General features: G+C 54.3%; 2 protein-coding genes across 4 annotated transcripts in view; one reads left to right on the top strand and one right to left on the bottom strand.

Moving 5' to 3' along the window:
• The first annotated feature begins 966 nt into the window (after positions 1-966).
• On the top strand, positions 967-11049 carry STARD5 (StAR related lipid transfer domain containing 5). Its single transcript, XM_004594667.2, has 6 exons — positions 967-1140; positions 1741-1790; positions 2315-2447; positions 5476-5593; positions 6222-6315; positions 10771-11049. The coding sequence occupies exons 1-6, from the start codon at positions 1042-1044 to the stop codon at positions 10916-10918; spliced, it is 642 nt and encodes a 213-aa protein (XP_004594724.1). The 5' UTR covers positions 967-1041; the 3' UTR covers positions 10919-11049.
• Positions 11050-13895: 2846 nt separating this feature from the next.
• IL16 (interleukin 16) overlaps positions 13896-18262 on the bottom strand; it is an 81021-nt gene continuing 76654 nt past the window's right edge. For 2 of the 3 annotated variants that reach the window (XM_058665544.1, XM_058665545.1), the window contains 3 exons: positions 16336-16579; positions 16067-16192; positions 13896-14354 (listed from right to left, as the gene is read on the bottom strand). In XM_058665544.1, the coding sequence (XP_058521527.1) occupies positions 14167-14354; positions 16067-16192; positions 16336-16579 (558 nt within the window). In that variant the 3' untranslated portion in view covers positions 13896-14166. The remainder of the gene's footprint in view (positions 14355-16066; positions 16193-16335; positions 16580-18262) is intronic. The other variant, XM_004594666.3, reaches the window with a different exon arrangement.

The following is an 18262-nucleotide window of genomic DNA, read 5'->3' on the forward strand; positions in this document are numbered from 1 at the left end:
GTGCCATGCTTTCCCCCACAAAGCACATGATGTTTTCTTCGTGCTTGTAAGAACGTCTGCCAATTTCCTGATGTGTAAGAGCGCTGTGTACAATAAGAAAACCTAGATTTCTAAGGACTTGGCCAGAAATCTGCCTGGAAAATCAAACTTAAATTTTAATGGACTGGTGAAAACTGTACTGGCTGCTTTGTAAGCCTGTGTTTGTGCACAGGTTTTATACTTCCACCGCGGGTGTGCTTATGGACAGAAGTTTACACAGGACAGGTGGGTGTGTACTTGTCAATCACATTAATAACCCAGTAGGTTGTAGGGACCGCTGGTTGCACACTCCCTTCCCAGACTTGCTACCCCCACACAGGCAACAGCTTGAGGTCCTTAACCGTTTTTCCCACCACACTAAGACTTAAAGCTGGCAGATTTGAACGGACAGCAGATGTGAGCTTGTGGGAGGGCAGGATCCAGAGTGCCCAGGGTGCTTGGCAGTCACCTTCCCCCAGCCCTGGAGTGAGTACACGGGAAAAAAATGTGTCCCAGTTACGGCTCACATGGAGATCTGACTTCTAACATCTGGTCCAGCTGCCCTTCGCTGTCAGTTACCACTGCAGAGCCTCCTGATGCGTGGCTTGCATGTACACCTGGTGTGGCAGCCCCCCATATCTCCCAGAAAGAACTCTCACGTCACTGTGCTGATACCACCATTTACAAAACAAAAACAAAAACTTTCTGGAGACTGAGCTGGCCACCCCTTGTGCACGCAGGACGGAAGCTGACGCTGTTTCCCAGAGGCCCAGCTGCCCGCAGCGCCCCAGGGTCCAGTCCGGGCAAGGAGGCCACCTGCAGCGCCAGGGTCCGCCTTCTCGGGCTTTGCCAATCAACCCTCGGGCGAGGCGGGATCGCTCTGCGGGCCCGGACCAATTCGGGGCGGAGGCAGAGTTAACGGGCGGAGGGGGCCGGACTTCCAAGCTCCGCCCGCGGCCCGGGCTTTCCGGCCTCCCACACACCGCGAAGCTGTTGTGGCCTCGGGCTCGGCTGCTCCGCGCCATGGACCCGGCGCTGGCCGCCAGGATCGGCCAGGAGGTGGCCGACAAGATGTTCCAATACCGGCGAGACGCGTCGGGCTGGAAAATTTGCCGGGAAGGCGTGAGTGAGGAGCTGGGCGGGAAGGGGTGGCTGCCTTTTTGCTGCCTGAGTGGGGGGCGGGTCCCCGGAAGCCCCCAGTCCCACCTGCACTTGTACCTGTTCTCAGCCCCGAGTTCTCATCCCCAACCGCCGAGGGGCTGCCTTTCCTCGCTGGCTGTGTGTCCAGGAAGACCACCGGGCTGTGTGTCCACCCCGTCCACCGCGTCCTGGGGCACGGGGTCCCCTGGCTGAGGACAGGACCCCCACTGCTGCCCCTCGCAGGCCCGGTGCGTCTCAGGCCCAGAGGGAGGGCGTGGGAGGAGTCTGGTCTCCTCCCTGCCTGTGAGTTTTCATCCTCACTCCCTAGAGTACCAGTGGGAAGGCGATGCCCCGTGGCTCCAGGAGTCCGCTCCCTCTGTCCATGTGTGCCTTGTGGGGGCAGCTGTGTCCTTCACAAGCCCCACGCCCGCCATCTGTGGCTCGGGTGACCTTGGAGAACTGTGCTCGTGGAGGCCTCTGAGCTCGGAGCCCGCTTGTATAGAACAGGTGGAGGGCGCAGGCTCAGATGAGCCGGGAGCCCTTCGAAGCTCTAAATGTGTGCGATTCTGTGCCTTTTGACAGAATGGAGTGTCAGTGTCCTGGAGACCATCTGTGGAGTTTGCAGGGAACCTGTAAGTGCGTGCTTTGTGCAGAGCTTAGGGCTGCCGTCTGCACCCTTGCTGCTTTCTCTGAGGGCTTGCTTCCTTCGAAGACTTGCTTCTAGGACCCCGTTCAGCCGCCTGTTGGCATCCTGGCTGCTCTTCTAGCCGTGCACCATTCTGATGCACTTGGGAAGACAGCAAAAGGATGGCCCAAGTGCTTGGTTCCCTGCCAACTCTGGCTTGAATCTGACCCAGCCCTAGGCCATTGAGGAGTGAAGCAGTGTTTGGAAGCTCTCTGCTTTTCAAATAATTAAATCTTTCAAGTAAATAAATCAACCCTATGGTTGACTCGTGATTCATCCACCGGAACACCATTCAACTCCTGTTTTTAGCAAAATCTTTTCCAGCATAAGCCATATTCCCGAGAAAGCTTGCCGCCCTGTTTCTGCAGGCTGGTGGGACTGCAAGTCAGCCCCTTCTGGAAGCTTGTCTGAAAGAGCCACCGCGGGGCTGAACAATACAGTGATTTGGTCACTTCCTTTGTGCCGCCACAGGTACCGGGGGGAAGGCGTTGTGTGCGGGACCCTGGAGGACGTGTGGGACTGTGTCAGGCCAGCTGAAGGGGGCCTGCGAGTGAAGTGGGACGAAAATGTGACCGGTTTTGAAGTGATTGAGAAAATTACTGATGTAAGTTTTTCCCAGTGTGGCCTCCGCACCCTTTGGCTAGGAGTGCGCCCTGCACACAGGGCCTTGGGAGTCATGCCATGGACCAGGCCTCGGGGCCAGCTGTGCCCCGTGTGCCTCGGAGAGACCCAGAAACCCCAAGCAGAGCTGGGAGAAGCTGGGTCATGGTGGCTGATCGAAAGTTCAGAGGACGCCAAGGCGGGGCCAGGACTTGGCTCGTTAACTCAAGTGTAACATCATTTGATTGGGCCATGATAACAAATTGCAAGAACGCTGGGTATGGCGCCAAGGTTCCCTGCCAGCTGCAGGGCTGCTCCAGGTAACACCTTCGGTGTGGACATTCTCTGCTGGTGAAGCGTGTCGTGCTGGCTAGCCCTGTCCGGTAGAAATTTCCTGGCAGCTTGGAAGTCTGCTGCAGATGCCCGTCCAGGGAGGTGGCTACAATTTTGAGTTACCAATTGCCTTTACTTTCATCCAAGCTCGGTGTCAATGCAAGTGTCCCCCTGGCATAGACGAACAGGGAGACCGCTCTGGGATTGTCTGTGGCTTGAAGATCCTCCCTCATTTCCATTCTAGATTTTCAGGGAGGGAAAAATAGATGTCATGGTCAAAACTAAAGCCACGAGCCCGGGGAAGGGAGGGAGGGTTGCTGACTGCTGCATTTGAATGCAGTCTTGGTTTTGACATCTGTGCCCTGGATCACTGCGGGTGTTTGCCCAGATGGTATCTTGAAACTCCAGACAGTGGGCCAGCTGTTATAGCCTTCACTAAGAATTTACATTTTACCTTTGATTTCTGTTGCCAACGGCGCTGTGTCAGTATTTCTTAAAAGATGGCGCGCAAATGCTGGGGCACCAAAAATGGCTTTAGGTACTTAACACTCAAAGCCAGGAATGACTCAGTTTCCTAGTAACTTTAGGGTTGCAGTTAGGCGCTTTTGACAGCTGTTTAACACTTGTAAGTCCTCCGTCTCACCGAAAAGTAGATTCAAATAATCTCTTGCATGTATATTTTGCAACCACCTTCTTTTTGTGGCAAGTTACATGTCCCCCTCAACCCCACCCCTATTTCTGAAAGTGCACAGGCCTCCTTTCTGTGTATCTTAAGTTTTAAAAACTAGAGCACAATTAGAGAAAACGGAAAGGAATAATAAATAACAGGAAGAGTGATACCAGAGATAGCCAAAATCATATGCAAATGATTCCACACAAATGGCTGGAGTTGAGGATACAAGGATTTGTGCCCTTTAAGGCATAACACAAATGTAGCAGCAAGAGCCATTGTGTGCACGCCTAGAATTTTCTTGAGGGTAAAAGTGGCTGCCTGTTTTAACCACTTACCTCTTATAGAGACTTAGTGGATGAGAAAGAATGAAAGGCCTAGAAAACTATAGACTGGTGCCAAAGCTGCCATAAAAATGGTTGCATGGGATGTGCTGTTATTCGGGGAGTCTCCTTGCTGGGGGTGGGGTGTGCTGAGGGACCAGGTTCTCGTCTCCAGGACGAGAGGTAGATAAGGTTAGCCAAGTAATCAGGGTTATTAGCAAAATGAAAGTACACACTTAAGGCTCAGAGCAAGCATGCACTAGAGTGAGCTGCAATCCACAGGCCCTGAGATCATCTCTGCGATCTGGTGGCCTGAGGAACGGTGCTCTGGGCACAGCTGTCCAGGAAGGAGTGAAAACATCCATGACTTTGGACTTCCAAATACAGGCCCATTTTCTAGTCTGCATTTAGAAGTCTGAAAAGTATCATGACAACAGGTGCATGACAGGAGGGGGATTGTCAGCCATGGCAATTCCAGTCTAAGGATGTTGTGATCGGCTGGAGTCCAGCACGGATCATGGCTGAGGGCCCCGTCGAGTGTGTTTACCCAGCTTGGGTCCCAGCTGTAGGAATTCTGCCTGTGCTCACCTGTTACCTCCAGCTCTCTCTGGTCCCTGAGCATCTCCTTCTCCTGGCCTGAACACTCCACCTGCAACGCTGAGAGTGGACTCAGGTTCCCACGAGTGGCAATCACAGAGCCTACAGGTGACGATGCCACAGCTCCAGGTCCCAGCTGCCATGGGTGCCTTCACACATCCCACATCGGGGAACCACCTCTCGGCGAGATCCAAGAAACACACTGCAGGAGTTGTCACTTCCAGTGATTTATCGGCAGCAGATAAAAAGGGCTGGGACAGTAATTTCCAAAGCCATGACTCCGCAAGCTGGGGAAATTGGGTGTGTTTTGTTTTCATTGGAAGTGAAATGTGTGTAGGAGGAGAGGCTCTTGTCGTCACTGGTTAGGGTGCAGGTGCAGCTGAGTACAGACTCCTGTGCAGGTAACAAGCCCTCCACTGCTCCGGGGATGGAGTTCTTGGTGTTCCCATGAAGCCCGCGGTGATCCTTGCATGCTTCCTGACCTGTGTGTTCAGCAGCTGCTCCTGCTGGTGCTGCTGCACAGGGCTGCTTGGGGATTGCATTTCTCCTGGAATTAGCCCCCAAACCTGCAAACTGGCTTTGGAGAACTCCGGGAGCTTTCAGGGTCTTGAAGCAGGAATGGGTATAGTACAGACTTCTGAGCTGCTAAGGCATTGACCAGTGGGAGTGCCACCTCCCTGAGCCTCCCAAGAGCCTCTTTGTAAGCTCTGGGACACATATTCACACACACATGTACAAATACACCCACACACACATGCACACCTACAGACCAATTCCTGTTCTGGGTGCCACCAGTATTCCCTTAGGATGTATTTTTCTCCTAACGGCTCATGCTCCCCACGTTGCCACAACCACACACCCTGGGGTGTCCCCTTCTGCTTTCAAGCACCTCTCCTCCTGCCTGCTGAATCAGCTGGCGGAGGAGTTGGTGCCAGCAGGAGCTTCCCCCATCCCCTGGTGAGGCGGTTGTCACAGGTAGCACCTGCCCTGGGCTCTGGGTTCATTGCCACTCTATTGTCACTGCCTGTTGTGTGTCCCAGACCCTGGGCTGTGGGGTGGGGAGTAGATGCCTGGACAACTAGTGCAGCAGGTGCCCCTGTGATTGGCAGACCCTGTACGTGAGCAGGACCTCCACCCCCTCAGCTGCCATGAAGCTCATCTCCCCCAGGGACTTTGTGGATGTGGTGCTGATCAAAACATACGAGGATGGGACCATCAGTTCCAACGGTGAGTGATGGCTGGCGGGGAGCTGGACTCCACCCTCCCCCAAATGCTGGGCTCTCTGTGATCCTCAGCCTCTCAGGCTGGATCCTGCGACCCTTGCTCAGAGCCCTGTTGGGTTGGGGGGGGGGATTCTATATTGGGGACATCTGAGGTGGGAGACCCAGCAGACCAGCTATGTTTTATATATATATAAAATATGTTTTTTATATATATAAATAAAAGTTGCAGATTGCATCAGCATCTTTGTTGCAGAGGCTCATGGTTGGTGTCCTCCACGTGCAGACAACCATGGAACAGCACCAGGCATCCATACAACCACCTACTAAACCCAGCTCCGTGTCTTACAGGAAGGGTGCAGGGGGCGCAGGCCACTCCTCTCTGCCTGACCCCTGCTCCTCCAAGTCTCCCTCCTGGAGCAGATGACGGCACATCCAAACCTATGTGGGGACACCTTCGTGCCTCTTGTCCCTGAGTTGTGCATTCTGGAAGGTTTTTTGTTTTTTTGTTTTGTTTTGTTTTGTTTTGTAATACTCCAGAAGGCTTGGGGAAGCTGGGGCTGGGCATGTGTGTGGTCATCAGCGGTGGTGACTTCCTGAGTATCTGCTCACATCCCCTCTGCCCTGTCTCCCAGCCATCCACGTGGACCACCCTGCATGTCCCCCGAAGCCAGGCTTCGTGCGAGGATTCAACCATCCGTGTGGCTGCTTCTGCGAACCAGTGCCAGGGTAAGGGGGACCTCCTGGCTGGAGCTGCATGGCTCAAACCTAAGGCACTCCACTTTGAACATCTGGCAAATGGGGCACTTGGCCCAGCGAGTGTCTGAGTAAGAATGCCCTGAGCTGCTCTAGGGTGTTAGGAAAGGCCACCATCACACACACATCCACCACAGATTGCTTAGAAGTACTGGGCAGCTGGGAAAGTGCTGGGAGGGGGAGGGTGGGATGACTGTTCTAGCTGCTTCTCATGCAAGAATCTTCCCCCTCCTGAGCTCTATAAGGCAGGTGAGGCACATGCCGTCGTCCCATTTAGCGAATGGGGACACTGAGGTGAGGTGGCCAGGGTCAAGGTCAGGCGGTGAGCACTACAAGACCAGAACTCCAAGTCTTCTCTCCATGGGTCACCCAGGACCGGCCTCCAGGCTGGGGCAACTGTGAGGATGGAGGTCCAGGCAGCAATCGCCTCTGCTACCCAAGGGCTGGCCCAGGCCCAGGCTGGAAGGCAGATTTGGGACCACATCGAGCCCACCTCAGCACTAATTCATGACGCCTGTGTGTCCCCATGTCGTAGCCAGGTGTCCAAGAGTTTTCTGTGTAATGAATCACCTGCAGGTCACGGCCTATCCTGGAGATCAGACAGGCTGCACCTGCTATGTGTACTCCTGCCATGTGTGCACCTGCTATGTGTACTGGCTGTGTGGTAGGTAGTCCACCACCCCTCACAGACACCAGCAAGGGCCTGGGCTCTCACCCCACAGTCCCAGGTGGTGTTCCTGGGTGCTGTTGGATACTCCTAACAGCCCAGAGCAGACACTTCTAGGGCTCACTCTGCTAAGCTGGCTTTTCTTTTCTTTATTTTTTCTTTCTTTTTTTTTTTTTTTAGTTATTCTTATTGGAAAGGCAGATTTCACAGAGAGAAGGAGAGACAGAAAGACCTTATATCTGCTGATTCACTCCCCAAATGGCTACAACAGCTGGAGCTGAGCTGATCCAAAGCCAAGAGTCAGGAGCCTCTTCCAGGTCTCCTACGCAGGTGCAAGGTCCCAAGGCTTTGGGCCGTCCTCGACTGCTTTCCCAGGCTACAAGCAGGGAGCTGGATGGGAAGTGGAGCTGCCAGGACAGAAACCAATACCCGTATGGAATCCCAGTGCTTGCAGGGAAGGATACGCCAATTGAGCACTGGACCCTAGACTGGCTTTTCAAACATATTGTGAGAAACTTTTTCCAAGTGGAACATAGTTTTATATGAAAATTCCATGACTGCTCCCACATACCCATAGGTATATATATACATACATATAACACAAACACTTGTGTTCACATATGTGTACACGTATGTTCATTGCATGCATGCATGAACACACACAGCTTTAACATTCCCAGTGCAGGGATGCCTCAGACCCCCTGGCTTGCGCCAAGGGCGCTGACCTCTACCTTATCTCTGAGCTCTCCACAGTGTAGGGCTGGTGAAAGGATGTTGCCAGTGACTGTCCTCTGAACCCTTTGTCCACCAGTGCGCTTCCTTCTTTGGGCAGGGGACTGGGCACACGACCTCCTGAACCTCATACAAGGTGGAGTTTGTTTGGTTTTGCACATGGGACCGATGGGGCCAGGAAGGTCCCTGGGACAGGCTATTTGCAAATGAAAGGTTTCTTTGGGAGCATGGTCCTGGCTGTTCAAAGTTGGACGTCTCCATTGGTTGAGCTTCTGAGGCGAGGGCCTCAGCTGGCATTGGTGATGCAGGTGCAGAGGAATGCTGACCTGGCAGCTGGGAAACAGAGAGAGGGCTGGACCTGACTTGGTTTTGTGGTTGACCGTCTCACATGTGCTGCCCTGCAAGGGAATGCCCACAGAGAGCCAGGACCTCCCACCAATCACCATAACTGGATGAAGTTTCCATCCTTAGTTCCGAAGAGTTGTGTAGAGTTTAAAGTCCGGTTTGAGTTCAGGGGCCAAATCATGTTCAAACAGTTGAGACACTTAACCTAAGACCACACTGCCAAGAAGAGAGAGAGAGAGAGAGAGAGATTGAGACAGTGCCACGACGGAAACCCAGCCATTGGACTCCAGAATCCTTGCTGTTGGTCTCCCAGCACACGTGATGGGTTTGCCCTCTTGAAGATGAGGCTCTAAGGAGAGCAGAAGGAAGCAGAACAAGCCGGGGTCAGTGACTCTGTCACATGTGGATGCCTGTAACTGTCAGGTGTCAGGTGCTTGGGAACAAAGCGGACAGGCAGAAGGCGGTGCAGGGAAGGGTGGGTGTGGGTCATCTGCGGTCTGCAGAGCCCCCTTCAGTGAGCCGTTGAACCAATCATGGACACAGGGGACCCCAGGCTTGTGAATCCCAGGGAAAACTCCTGGCAGAGAGGTGAGCAGGCGCAGAGCCTCAAGGGTGGGAACAGCACAGAGCAAGAGGGAGAAGTTAAAGATGGGACAAGGAGGCAGCAAGGGACACATCCCAAGGGGACACTTTTCTATGAGTAAGTAGGAAAACTTTGGAGAGTTGTGGATAGGCCGTGCTGTAGTTTTGGTATTCACAGCTGTGTTGCTTCTGGAGGGGAAGGGGCGAGGAGAGGGCAGGCAAACTAGTGGGGGGCTCACTGGATAGGAGGCCAGAGATGATGAGGACAGCTCCAGGGGGCTGCAGTTGGAGCAGGCAGAGGTGTACACAGGTGGAGGAGCATGTGTCTGGGCCTGTGAAGCATCCTGATGGCTTTTATAGTGGGCTACTGTGTGCCCCAAAGCACACACCAGTTCATCGTGTCCTGAGACCACGTGGGTGCTGTCATCCCAGTGTTCACCACTAGGGGACAGCTAAGTGCAGCCCCCTTCCCGACCTCCAAGCCCCCATCCTGTTACGCCACATGGCTCCTTCCTGCAGGAGTCACCTCTTTCCATGGCCTCACCTTAACCGTGTAATGCCGCACATCCATTCCCACCCACCCACCAAGCCAGGGCTCACCCAGAAGGGAACAGGATCAATGACCTGCCCATGTTTCCTAACCAAAAGGGTTTGCTGCTAAGAAGTGACAGGAGCACAAGTTAGCCCAAAGGAGGCTGCCAAGCAAGGGATGGGGGAAGACCCTGCACCCCAGCACCCGGCCTCCTTGGAAAAGCAGGGCGGTGCAAGCAGAGAAGAAAAGCCACAGCCTAGAGCAACACCCACTATCCTGTGTCACTCCTCGGCTGGTCCCTGATTCTCCCCTGGTCTCTGTCTGTGAAAGGGGGATGCGGTTCCAAGGAGGCTCTGGTCCCAAGCCCTTGGCCTTCTGGGTCCAGCGGGCAGGTGTAGTGTCACCTGGGGAGACCCTGAGGCTGTCGGCAGCTCCATTCCCAAAGCGCCACGGGATCCCCCCAGATGCTGGGTCTCTGTTACCCTGGCCATTGAGATGTGTGTAACAGGGAGGCTCTGCCAAGTCCCCACCGGTTCCTCCTCTGTGTCCCTTGTTGAGTCTGGTCTGATGGAGGCTGCTGGCAACAGTGCACCTGAGCTCTGGGTCATCATGTGCAAGCTGGTGACAGGATGCTGACACCTCGACTTCCAGGCCAGGCTGTGTGCCAGGTCCCATGCCCACCTCTCTCTTTCCTCGGGAGCTCCTGCCATCCCTTGGCTCACATCCCTTCCCAGGAGCACAAGCCATTTATCAGTCCCTGAGTCTCAAGCCACAGTTGTTGGTCCAAGGTTTCCTGGTGTCCTTCAATCTCTGCGAACTTGAAAGAGCTTCTGTCTGCACGGGCCAGCTCCATCGTTAGGTGTTATCTTTGAAGTCAGAACTGGGCAACTGGAAAACTCTTCAAGAACATGTATTTCTGTGCCATAAATTGCCTATTTTATGAACACAGTAACTTGCTGTGAGCAAACATGGTGAAAAGGCTGTCATTGTACATGTTTGCAAATCCCTGCCAGATCGGGCTGCACTGACGCTTGGGTCTGATTTGAACGACAGAGTTAAAAGAGAGAGAGAGAACCTTCATTTCCAGTTCATTCCCCAAATGCTGTAACAGCCAGGGCCACGGTGCAAAGGTAAGAGCCTGGAATCCACATTCAGGTCTCCCATGTGGGTGCAGGCGCTCAAATACTTGGGCCAGCTTCTAACTTCTGCTGCTTGCCCAGGCTTGTTAGCAGGGAGCTGGACGGGAAGTAGAGCAGTTGGGACTTGAATTGGCAGTCTGATCTGGAATGCCAGCGTCACAGGTATGCCACACAGCAGCACATTCTTGATCATGTTTGCTGCGTGTGTCAGGTGGCAGGGAACCACGTTGTTGCCCTAAGGAGGGACTTCTCCCCTGCTTAGAAGGGCTGGGGACTGCAGCCATTGAGCCCCTGGGCAGTGACATCAGGCAGGGAGCAGGTGTGGTCATGGCTGCATCTGTTTCCCCTGGGCCTCCTCTGCCTGTCCCTGGGGCTTGGTGGTCACGCTGTGCCACGGCCAGCTGCATGATGTGCTTCTGTTGTCTTCCCAGGGAGCCTCTGAAGACCAACGTGGTCACGTTCTTCCAGACCGAGCTCAGCGGCCTCCTCCCCCAGAGTGTGGTGGACTCTTTCTTTCCCCGCAGCATGGCCGGCTTTTATGCCAACCTCCAGAAGGCCGTGAAGAAGTTCCACGCCTGACGCTGTCCGTCGCTTCATGGCCAAGAACTCCCACCATTCCTCAAGGCACTCCGGGTGCTGGGTTCCAGGAAGCCCCGAGGCACCCAAGGCCCGAGTTTGTATTTTAGAATCTGCTGACGGATAGTAAGACCAGCAGCCCACCCTCCCTTGCTCTTCCTTCCTCCAGGCAGATGGGAAAGGAGACATCTGTGAGCAGCAAACACATCTCTCCTCCGGTAGGGGCCCCAAGGCTCCTGTGAGGGACTCTGCCCTGGGGCCTCCCGTGGGATGCATTGGGGTCCTAGGCTTTACAGACTGGTCGCTGTCCAAGCCATGTCACCATGTTTGTCTCAGTCTTCGATCCTGGAAGGAGAGGCCTGTTGCTTTTGTTGCACCTGATGGTCTCACCGACCTGTGCTCCCAATGCCCAGGGATGTTTTTTTAACATATGCCCTCAAATATGTTTTTAATACCATGAAAGACTCTCTTCCCCAGCTTGGGAAAAAAACACCAGCTTGGGAAAAACAATGAGATGAGCGTTAAGGGGAAACACTCGCCCCTTTTCCTCGCATACTTTGCACCAGAGTGTTCCATCTGCTCTTGTGAGTTCACTTGCACTGAACCGGCAGTTTGCTGAGTCAGCCCCAGGCCCAACCGGCCACCTCAGCAACTGAGTTCTCTTATAACAGGATTTGAAGTTGAGCAGCACTGCATGCACACTGAGCTCTGGGAGAAAATCTGCTTTCTGGAAGGCATTCCCTGTTCCTCATCCTCTGTTCAGACACCAGGCCTGGGGCTCTGCAGCTCTGCCTGGCTGCAAGCCCCACTCACCCCTCACGGTTGCCCAGCTCCACTCTGTTCTCGGGACCAGAGGCTGCACAGCTTTGTCAGCTGGAAGAGGCATCTGCAGGAAGTCAGCGTGGAGCCACACAGGGCCGGGGACCTTTGCCCATGGACTGGGAACAGTTCAGGAACCCTGCCACACCCTCCCTGGGAAGTGGCCTCCAGTGTCTGCAGGCCCTGCCTGTGCAGTCCGTTTCCCTGGAGTCCACGCCTGAGGTCCTACAGATGCAACTCCTCTCCCTCGTGTGCTGCTGACCGCCCCCAGCTGGGGGTTCCACATGTACTGCTTTGTGAGCAAGCGTCCAAAGATGAAAACTTGGACTAGGGGCAGGAGAGGCTCCGGAACACAATCCCACATTCGGCTTGCCCCAGGGATTACCTCTTCACAGGACTCTTGGATTTACTTAGAGCTCATTCAGTCACTCAGTGAGTACTTAACTGGGTGCCGATTCTGCTGGGCACTGTGCTGTATCCGCTCCTAGTGAGTGGATTGCCTGGTTCTCGCCAGGGCTGGGTGTGCCTGCCAGGTGAAGATTTCATGCCTACCCCTTTGAGACCCAGACCCAGGTTCTCCCTGTGCAGCCCCATCTAGCCAGGTAGATGAGGAACACATCCCAGCAACACTCCTGCAGACCCTGACACCCTGCCCGCACACGCATCTGGATTCAAGCTGGGATATACCAGCCACCTTAGACGCGTTAGAGACCCGTTACCAGGGCATATGTCTGCTCTGAGCTGTGCAGCTCAGACACTGTGATCTGGGCCAGTGGCCCTTAGCATCTTCTTAGACAAACAGGAGATAGAGAAGCCATGGATACTGGTCCCAGCACTGCCCGGTTCATGGGGTTCAGCACAGGTGCCGTTAAGCCCGAGTGAGCAGGGCCACGGACCACTAGGAGGGCCTTGTGCCTTGATCTTGTTCTCCCTTAGCATCCACATCTGTCCCCCGTCAGCACCTTCTCTTCCTTCTTCCCCTGGGCTGGCCCAGATGTCATCATTTGGCTGGTTTAGGTAAAAAACACTTCAGAATGGGAAGGATGCGGGCTGCAAACTTCCACACCGGTTCTTTCTCAGGATGAACCCAGCAGAGAGCAGATGTCCCCTGTCCCAAGATCACTAAGTGAGTCCCTATCTCCCTGCCTGAGGACAGGATCGTTTTGCCCGCCAGCCCTGCCAGGAGCCATCAGATGCCATTAACAGAGGCCTGGGAATAAAGACTTGAGCATTTCTGCCTGCGTCTTTGCTGCCTGCTTACTCCCCAGGAGCAGGGCCTGGGGAGGCTGTGGCTAGGTCAGCGTCACGCAGCGCTGGTCCTGAGTGTGGTTATCAAGCACACACAAACTGGTGCCCCGTGGATACGCTTTCCATGCAGCGCACTCCACTCACCTCCACCAAGTCCCGGTAGAAAACTGGCTGGCTGCTTCCTTCCTGCTGGACAGCTCTACGTTGAATCAGTGCTCTGGTCCATCAGCCAGTGCTATGGAAACCACCTTGAATCCTGATGATGGTACCCATTGCAGCACCATGCCTGATCTGTGCCTGGCTCCTCTCTTCTTCCTGGTCTCAGCCCACCTGTCAAGACCTTGACCTACCCCTGGACTCCCTTCCTGCTGGTCCTACCACTTGCTACTACCCTTGCCTAGGAACGCTTCTCCACTCCAGCCCAACAGTTTTGCAAATATTCTGAGGGAGGCACAGCATTTTCCAAAAGTTCACCCCCTTTACCCACAGTGTCCCTCCCCTTAAACCCAGGCAGGTACATTCACACCAACTGTGACTGTTGAGTCCAGAGGAAGTGGCTTCCAAACAAGAGCACTAAAGAAAAAGGTGTGGCTTTTACCTGCCTGGTCCTCACACCCCAGGTATGCTCATGACCCTAAAGCCACTCAGACACCATGACGGAGGGAGCCACAGCCCCAGGGAGAGGCCACATGCAAGTACAAGGCGGCCGCAACTCCAGCTGTTAGCTGCCAGCAGCCAAGGTCAGGGTGCTGCAAGCTCAGAGTCCTGGGAGTTGTCCCAGCTGGGGGCCAAGTAGATGAGATGTCCTCCGAGCACTGCTCATGGTGCAGATTCATGAGAAAAAATCAATGTGAGGCCATTTGGGCATAGGTGGGGTTTAGAGTCCCTGAGAGACTTTGAAAAGCAGGGCATGTATTTAATATCAAATTATAATAGATTTCTTTTATTCTGACATCAATATTAGCCTTAAGCTCTCTGTACACAGTCTGTATCTGCCACCCTTCCGGGGCAACTCTCTGGCTGGCTGGTATATCCCAAAAGATCTGGGTGCCCCCACACCAGGCAGCAGCCAGCGGGAAGCTTCCGACCCTCTGGATGGGGTAAGCAGAAAGACCCTGAGAATCAGCTTGTGGGTTATGGGAGCTGCATGCTGCTGACTTTGCCTTCAGTACTTGTGCTCTCCACTAGGGGTCCCCCGCGGCCGCAGTCCCCGGTGGCCCTCTCCTTCTAAGGACCACGGTGACAGGCCCATCAGGCAACCCCTTGATGATGTTCCAGGCCTCGAAGCGGGTGAGACCCTGCAGGGTGGTGCCGGCCACGTGCAAGATTTCATCCCCTGGCTGGACCGTCTCACTGTGTTCTGGTGCTGTCCCTGCAAGGAAGGAGAAAGCAGTGACACTGGCTCCACTGTTGCTCAGAGAAGGAAAGCAACTTGCTGTTCCTAGTTTCTAAGAGGGGCGGCGCAGGGAGGCACTCCCGTTTTGGGATTGAAGACTGGTGGTGTGCCTGACACCAGCATCTTCCCCTAACTGAACAAGAGCGGAAGGTACAGCTCAAACACCTTGGGCAGCTCTGATCACAGGCCCTGCGCTGTGTTCTGCCTTGATGGCAAAGACCCCCAGGGCCATGTGACTGCTCATGTGCCCGTATCTATGGGTGACGACAACAAAAATCCTCAGTAGCTCACCCCAGCTGCAAGCATGCTGGGTGGCAGGATCTGGGCTTGAACTCAAACTTTCCAACTGCTGAGCTCATCTCTTGGCACCCATCACCTGCAGTGGGTGGGTCGATGGACCCAGGTCTTGCCCAGGGTCATGGTGCTAGGAACAGCAGAGCCAGCTAGAATCCAAGTCTTTGTCTTTGAAATCCCAAGCTCATTCCAGAAACTACTTCAAAATTAAAAATAGCTTTTCTGAGTTAGGGGTGACATGGATTGATGTAGGGACACTACCACCTCCACCCCAGTCTGCCCTCTGGGCTGCTCTGGCCAAAACAAAGCTTCCTCTAAAAAAAAATCACCCACAGGCAGCTGCAAGAGCTTGTGGGGTACAGAGAGCAGAGCTGGGAGACCCTTTGGGACCAGTTTTAAGAGCTCTCAGATGTACCCTTGTCCCCCTCAGCCTCTTGTATTGGTCACAGACCCTGGTAGGCCAACGTCACTTAAGTCACAGCTGAGGCTTGGCCCCTGACCTCTGAACTCCCCATACAGCGCTCCTCCCACTAAAACCCTTTGCACTGTGGCCCTGGGTCTTCCAGCTTGAGAAGAAACTAGGAGTCTGGGATGACTTCAAGGAAGGCCAACTCCAGCTGACCCTCATGTCACATTGGTTGGCACCCCAGTGCTGGGGAACAGAATGCCAGCAGTGTGAGTAAAAGCAGGGCCAGGATTAAGAGTAAGAGGGCGGGGTTGAGTTCTGCAGTGGAAGGTCAGAGCCTGTCTTTATTTAAAACTTCAGTATTCTGGTCTCTAAGGATTTTTCAAATTAACTTTGTGAGATTTTGAAATACCACCTTGAGGACTGGAGTGGTGGCACAGTGCGTTAAGCTGCTGCCTGCCATGCTAGCATCCTAGGGCGAGTCCTACATGCTTTGCTTCCAACCCATCCCTACTAAGGCACTTGTGAAAACAGTCGAAAATGGCCCAAGTCCTTGAGTCCTTGCCACCCATATACAGTTTCTGGTTCCTGGCTTCAGCCATTTTAAGGAATAAACTAATAGGTGAAATTCTCTCTCTCTTGGCCTTTCAAATAAAAATACTTAAAAAGAAAGTTGTCTTTGAAATTGCTCTGATCCTGGCTTCTGTACATTTGGTGCTCCTTCCGTTTTGCTTCTTAGCTCCCTCACTTGAGTCCTGGCCCAGACAAGCTAAACCAAGCCCAGGGCTTGTCCCCTAGTAGGACCCAGCAAAGCAGAGGGGTTAAGGGAGTGTCTGAGTGAAAGAGGAAAGAACTGACCCTCCATAGGTCTATTGGCCTCTCAAGTGGACATGGGGTTGGCAGAGAGCACTGCGGCCTCAGAGTGCCTTTGAGGCCCCTTGGGGGACCTGGCCCCGTGGCCACAGCTTGAGACGGACATGCAGCATACCTCTGAAGATCCGGTTGACTGTGATGGGCTTGTCTCCGTGCAGCGAGCCCCGGCCTCCCTCCAGGCTGAAGCCCAGTCCTGCGGACGTCTTCTCCAATGTCACTGTGCAGACTGGGGCCTCGGCTGCTGGGAAATCAAAGGGCTTTGCTAGAAACACTTTCCTGTCTGCCCAGGCGCCCCGAGCAGCGGCCACTGTGGTTCCGTAGATGATGATGGAGCAGGCCCTGGGACCCCAAGGCCACATGGTCTGCCACGCTGGGAGAACTTACCTGCATCTGTGGAGACATGGCTGCTTGCAGAGCCGTTGGAGGAGTTGAGGTCAGGTGTGGCCTCCGGAGCCGGCCTCCTGGTGACAATCACCGCTTGCCTTGGGTCCCGTGCTTGGCGGAGGATGGCCAGGGCATCATTGTGTGTGGTGCCCTTGAGGGACTTGCCATTGATGGAAAGAACTTCGTTGCCCTTCTGAATGGTCCCTTCCTGGGAGGCCAGCCCATTGGGAAACACACGATGAACCTACATATACCAGGAGTGGTCAGGATAGAGCCATTACCCAACCCAGACCCATGCCCGTGCAACCTGAGCCAAGTGCGCAGCCCTACAGGAGTCTGAGTGTGCAGAGAGGGGAGCCTAGTGGTGGTCAGGGTCAGTGCTGCAGACACAGGGGCCGGCATGCCCTCCTGCCCCTCCACTGTGACCAGAGATGTCCATGCAGCATCCTCTCCAACACACCATCCTGGATGAAATCACCATGGTTCCAGCTGTCACCTCAGTGGGCACCCTTGGCCTTCTGTGCCCTGGAGCAGCCATTTCCAAGGCAGTTTTCTTGAAATACGGATTCAGTGACATCCTGGAAATTGTGTAAGTGATGGTTTCTAAAATCAGAATTCTGGGGATACTCTGAGAATGTCTAACTGGACCATGCAAATTGCCATGGCAGGTATCTAAGAACAGGCTATACAGTTCAGCCGCTCTCAACAAGCACTTCAAGCAAGCATCGCTGTTTTATCTGGAGACGCTGGTGTCTCCGATTCTGAAGACTGCATTTGGACAGACCTCATCCTAGATGGTCCAGACACTGTTAAGGTGGTTCCCCTGCATCCACATGGGAGCCCCAGGCTGGGTTCTGGCTTCTGGCTTCAGCCTGGCCCAGCCCTGGCTGTTACAACCATTTGGAGAGTAAAACAGCAGATGGAAGATCTCTCTCCCTCACTCTCTCTTTCTACCTTTCAAGTAAAAAATTAAACTTTTGCTGCTTTTGCCTCTCTGAGCAAGATAAGCTGTTAATCAAGAGAACTGAATGACTGACTATGCTCTGGGCCATTTTGCTTCTTTCCAGAAAGGAAACAAAGGAGGCCCTCTGTCCCTCGGAATCGCTTTGTCAGTAAAGCTCTGTGCTGTGGCTGGGATGCTGGGCGGGAAACCCCAAGCCTGCACTACCCATGCCGCCCCCTGCAGGCCTGCAGGCGAGGGCCCAGCGTGGTCAAGGTCAGCGTGGCAGCGGGTAGGCATGTCTCCTTTAAGGAAAGAGGAAGTCCCTGTGCACAGGCTCGGCCCACAGGTGTCACTTCCTCCTTGTCCTAGAGCAGCTGAGCAGGTGCAGTGTCTCAGGGGAAGCCGGCCCCACAGGGTGATGGAGACACCGCCACCCAACACAAAGGGAGCTAGCCCAGAGCACTGGCCCCACCCACACACTTCCTTCCTCTCTGGAAGCAGAAGGTGAGCCTCACAGCGGGCGCCTTTTCTGTAACACCCAGCTGTGCACTCAACTACACAAGTGCGGACTTGTGCCCTTCTGTGACAGAGAACCTTGCAGAAAAATAAGAGTCACTGTTCATGCACGGTTGACTGCTAAGCGACTGAGGGATACGCCGTGTTACCACTGCAAGGGGATAGGGGAGCTTTCTTCTTCTAATGTGACATGAGCACTGCGCAGGCCTCACTGAGAGGTTACCAAGACAACACAGCTGTGGGGTGACATCAGGATGGGAGGAACAGGGAGCTCCTGGGTGGGTGCCAGCAACCAGCGCTGGGTCACAGCAGCAGAGTCTCCAAGAAAACAATACAGGAGCACCTGTGTTGTCCTCTCCCCCCGTCATGCTCCCCTAGGCTGTTGCATGTCTGGGTGAACAGGGGCTGGACCCAGATTCCTGACACCCAAAGGTGTTCACCATGGGTCGTGATCTGTGAGCAGGGGCA

This window comes from Ochotona princeps, chromosome 6 (genome assembly GCF_030435755.1).
Source record: "Ochotona princeps isolate mOchPri1 chromosome 6, mOchPri1.hap1, whole genome shotgun sequence".
Taxonomy (NCBI): Eukaryota; Metazoa; Chordata; class Mammalia; order Lagomorpha; family Ochotonidae; genus Ochotona; species Ochotona princeps.

Bases quoted from the DNA above. Each gene is read 5' to 3' on its own strand.
- STARD5 (XM_004594667.2), top strand. From the start codon at position 1,042: ATGGACCCGGCGCTGGCCGCCAGGATCGGCCAGGAGGTGGCCGACAAG. The intron at 2,448-5,475 runs GTAAGTTTTTCC...TGTGATTGGCAG, and splicing joins TGATTGAGAAAATTACTGAT to ACCCTGTACGTGAGCAGGAC. The intron at 6,316-10,770 runs GTAAGGGGGACC...TTGTCTTCCCAG, and splicing joins TTCTGCGAACCAGTGCCAGG to GGAGCCTCTGAAGACCAACG.